This window comes from Ursus maritimus, unplaced genomic scaffold, assembly GCF_017311325.1.
Source record: "Ursus maritimus isolate PB19 unplaced genomic scaffold, ASM1731132v1 scaffold_9, whole genome shotgun sequence".
NCBI classification, from domain to species: Eukaryota; Metazoa; Chordata; class Mammalia; order Carnivora; family Ursidae; genus Ursus; species Ursus maritimus.
In genome coordinates, this window is record NW_024427107.1 from 80448211 (window position 1) to 80451900 (window position 3690).

Below are 3690 nucleotides of genomic sequence, written 5' to 3' on the forward strand. Positions count from 1 at the left end.
CCCCCCCCCCCCCCCCCCCCCCCCGCAGCCCTCCAAGGCCCCGCCTGGGCTCCCACCTAGGGATGCAGGCCCTGAAGCAGGCAGGTCCTATTGCTCCGCCCTCCAGATGCTGAGCCTGGGGAGGAGCAACCGGGCCACCGCCGCCACCACCAAGAATCGGCACAGCTCTCGGTCGCATGCCTTGGTCACGCTGACACTGCGCACGGCGTCCCCACCGCGCGGGCCAGGCACCGCAGGTACCGAGGCGCGCACCTGAGCCCCGCGGGTGGGGGGGCTCGCAGCACCCGAGACCAGGGCTCCCTCCACGTCCGGCTCGCTCGCCCCTGCAGGCACCCTCCACCTGGTGGACCTGGCCGGATCCGAGCGTGCCTGGAAGGCGGGGGCGGCCAGCACGTCGCGGGGAGACCGAGATGGCGCCCAGCGTCTGCGGGAGGCCCGGACTATCAATCGCTCGCTGCTGGCCCTGGGGGGCGTGATGGCCGCGCTGCGCGCCCGCCGGCCACACGTGCCCTTCCGCGATTCGCAGCTCACGCGCCTGCTGCAGCCTGCGCTGGGACCTGGCGCCACCGCGGTGCTGCTCCTGCAGGTGGGCGTCGGGCGTCGGCAGGCGTGGGGTGGTTTGCCAGCCAGGCGCCGCCCGGCGGGACCCGCCCACCTGCGCCGCTTCCCCGCAGATTTCCACGCGGCCGGAGGATCTGGGCGAGACCGTATGCTCGCTGAAGTTCGCCGAGCGAGTGGGCCAGGTGGAGCTGGGGCCAGCCCGGCGCTGCAGGGCCCCGCGCTCTGGGACGCCCTCTTCCCTTAGCACCGACACACCTCTCACCGGGACCCCCTGCACTCCCACGCCGTCCCCCGGCAGCCCTCCAAGTCCCGGCCCAGAGAGCGACTCCAGCTTGGCCCTTGGGACCCAAAAGAACATGCCGTCGTAGTCTGGAGTCGCGCCTCTGCCGGCAGAGGCACCAAAGCTCCTACACCCTCACAACCTCCTTGACCTCTGGGGGCCCACTGCCCCCCCCCCCCAGTTGGTTCCTTTGCCCCATAAAGAGTACTTAGCTAGGGACACGACTGCTCCTCCCTCCCCCAGGCCCTCAGCTCTCTCCTTATCACCATTTGCTGTTATCGCGGCCACAGCAGGGGGTGCCAGAACCGCGGGAGGTAGACCCCACCAAGTGGTTATCCCAATCTCCACCCCATCGCCAAAAATCAGACTTGGCATTAAAATGTTGTCTACTCCTTTACTGTTATCTTCCCCACTACCACCACCAAAACCAAGTAGGATTTCGATTTCCTTTCCCCAAAAAGGTGCTGCTACCTCAATTCCCAGGCAGATGAGGAAGGACAGGACTCAGGCTGGAGCCACCCTTTAGGTTCTCCCTCCCCCAGGCCGGAGCCAGGGAGGGGAAGTGACACAAGGTGATGGATGGATGGAAGGAAGGATAGATGGACAGAGAGGGACAGAGAAAATGGGATTAGGAAGAGGCTGCTGCAAGCAAAGCCCCCACTCTTTCCAGTCTTGCCTCTGGGGGTAGGAGAGGCATGACTGACTATCAGGGCCAGGGTGGTGACTGGGCCAACCCCAACCCTTTGTGGGGTAGTCCAATAAACACCGTGGATTCTCAGCACCGCTGGTGCCTGGTGTTTTAAGACTGCTGTGGCCACAGGCACCTCTTGGACCTCTTGGCCTTGGTTCCCCAACAAGCCAGTGGTGGCAGGAAGGGATAGGAGAGGAAAACTCCCCTCCCCTGAGTGCCTCACAGGCTGTACCAGGAGAGTAGCCAGCCTGGGGTGGAGGTAGCTGGATCCCGGGAGTGGCTAACCCACACATCATAGATGCTCTTGTTGGGTGGCACCCCCTGGAAGAGGGCATCTAGATCCCACAGCAGCCCTGGGGGGCCGTGAGTTTCAGGGGCTACCCCCCAGTATGCTGAGCTAGTTGAAGGTGGGCACTGGGGACAGGTTGTGGATGGCAGTGGAGCTAAGGGCATTACCACATTGGGAGTGTAGATGGGCAAGTAAGAGGTGGGAAGCTGCCCCCAAAGTGAGGCCCTATGACTCCCGCCGGACAGTCCCCCAGGATCTGGAGAACCCTGCAGTAAGTGGAGGGGCCAGGCTCTGTGCTCAGGGGAGAGGGGCGAGGGCCTGCTGGTTCCCCCCTGGGGAGTCTCCGCATCTGCTCTCCTGGGCCCAGGAAGGGGGCAGAGGGGCCACAGAGGCCTCTCAGAGGACAGGGGTGGAGTGGGCATCACCTTCTCCCCACTGTGCCCAGAGCTTGCCGGACCTGGGCTGCTTCGTGGTGCCCCCTCCCTGGGGTCCCCTAGCAAAGACTTTATGCTGAAGCCCTCACTGGGTGTTGCCTGGGGACTGGGCTGGGGACTGGGCTGCGGTTGGGGACTGGGCGGCCGGTAGGGCCAGCCATGCAACACGTAGGGGCCCAGGTCTTTGGCGAAGGCTCCCCGCGCACCCCTGGTCTGCCAGCGCCGACACAGGGCCGTGTTCTGCAGCCGCAGCGCCTCGGCCGGGATCAGGCTCACGTCGACTGCCCAGAAGTTGCCCTTGGCCTGGGGCTTCGCTGGATCTTTAGGCACCTGGAGGGGGTGGGGAGGCTTGGGTGGGGCCGTCCGACCCCAGACACTCAGGATTTCCGCCCCAGCTCCGACCCTCGCCCTACCCCACCTTGCGGAAGCATCGGTTGGAGGAGAGGTTGTGGCGGATGGAATCCTTCCAGCCTTCGTAGTCGTCCTTGAAGAAGGGAAACGCGGCCTGGACCTGACGGATGATCTGAAACCACCGACCGGCCCAGTCGGCCCGGCGCCGCGCCGTGAGCCGGGACCCGGAGCGGTGGCAGCACCGCCCCTCCCCCACAGCCGGGCTTAGGGGAGTCGTAACAAGTCGTCCCCCTCCCCGCCCACAGAACACCTCTTCGCCCGAGGGAAGAAACGCTCCAAGGGAAGGGTCCTGCCTGAGCACCTCGGGCTCTTTCCCCTGGTGCTCAGGCCTGGACTGGCCCCACTGGCTCAGCTGGGTAGGGCCAAGTGGGGATGGAAGCCAGAGTCTGAGCTTAGGAGTAGGTGGGGGGGACGGGTCTGGCGAAAGGTCCGATTACCGAGTGTGAGGGAAAATGGGGGTCCCTCTCACCTGGGCCAGCTTCAGCCTGCGGGAGGGTGCGGCCTGGATCACCAAGGCAATCATGGCCAAGTAGGTGTAGGGGGGCTTGTCATGCCGCAGGTATCTCTTCTTCCTCCTCTTGGGGGGCTGGGAGGACGACTCGGACCCAGGAAGCCCCAGGCGTGGGTTGCTGCAGGGCCCCATGCAGGGGAGGCACGCAACGTGCGCAAGGGCCCGGCCCGTGGAGGCAAGGCAATGGGGCAGTGTGGTGAGGCGAGGCTGGGGGCCTGAAGCCGGCGGGTCTGGCGGGCCAGACCCTTTATCATTCGGATGGAAGGGGGAGGGGAGGGGAGGCAAAGGGAGGGAGGAATCGGCGGTGGGGGAGGGGAGTGTGTAGAGGGCTGCCACAATTAGCAGGTTTCAGTTAATCTGGAAGGGAGGGGCAGGGAAGATTCCATTGGGGGCTGCAGGCGGCCACCCAGGCCTCATTCCTCACCCCTGGGTTGCCTAAAGTACCCCCTACAAGTTGGAAGGAAAAGCCTTTGGAAGGGGCCTGTGACCTAAGGTTACTTTATCCTCTCTGGG

At 65.1% G+C, this 3690-nt stretch overlaps 2 protein-coding genes across 3 annotated transcripts in view; one reads left to right on the forward strand and one right to left on the reverse strand.

The window, feature by feature from the left end:
- The window catches only part of KIFC2 (kinesin family member C2), a 7210-nt gene extending 5977 nt beyond the window's left edge, over positions 1–1233 (forward strand). The window contains exons 16-18 of the mRNA XM_040626133.1: positions 107–236; positions 330–586; positions 675–1233. Coding sequence (XP_040482067.1) covers positions 107–236; positions 330–586; positions 675–929 — 642 coding nt within the window. The 3' untranslated portion in view covers positions 930–1233. The remainder of the gene's footprint in view (positions 1–106; positions 237–329; positions 587–674) is intronic.
- A 144-nt stretch (positions 1234–1377) lies between these two features.
- On the reverse strand, positions 1378–3670 carry FOXH1 (forkhead box H1). Of its 2 annotated transcripts, none has more exons than XM_008684056.2 (3): positions 3136–3670; positions 2674–2739; positions 1378–2585 (listed from the first exon to the last, which is right to left on the reverse strand). In XM_008684056.2, exons 1-3 carry the CDS (start codon positions 3307–3309, stop codon positions 1752–1754), a joined length of 1074 nt encoding a protein of 357 aa, XP_008682278.1. In that variant the 5' UTR covers positions 3310–3670; the 3' UTR covers positions 1378–1751. The 2 variants fall into 2 exon arrangements, with proteins under 2 accessions (XP_008682278.1, XP_008682276.1); XM_008684054.2 differs by having other exon boundaries at positions 2674–2778.
- Positions 3671–3690: the final 20 nt, after the last annotated feature.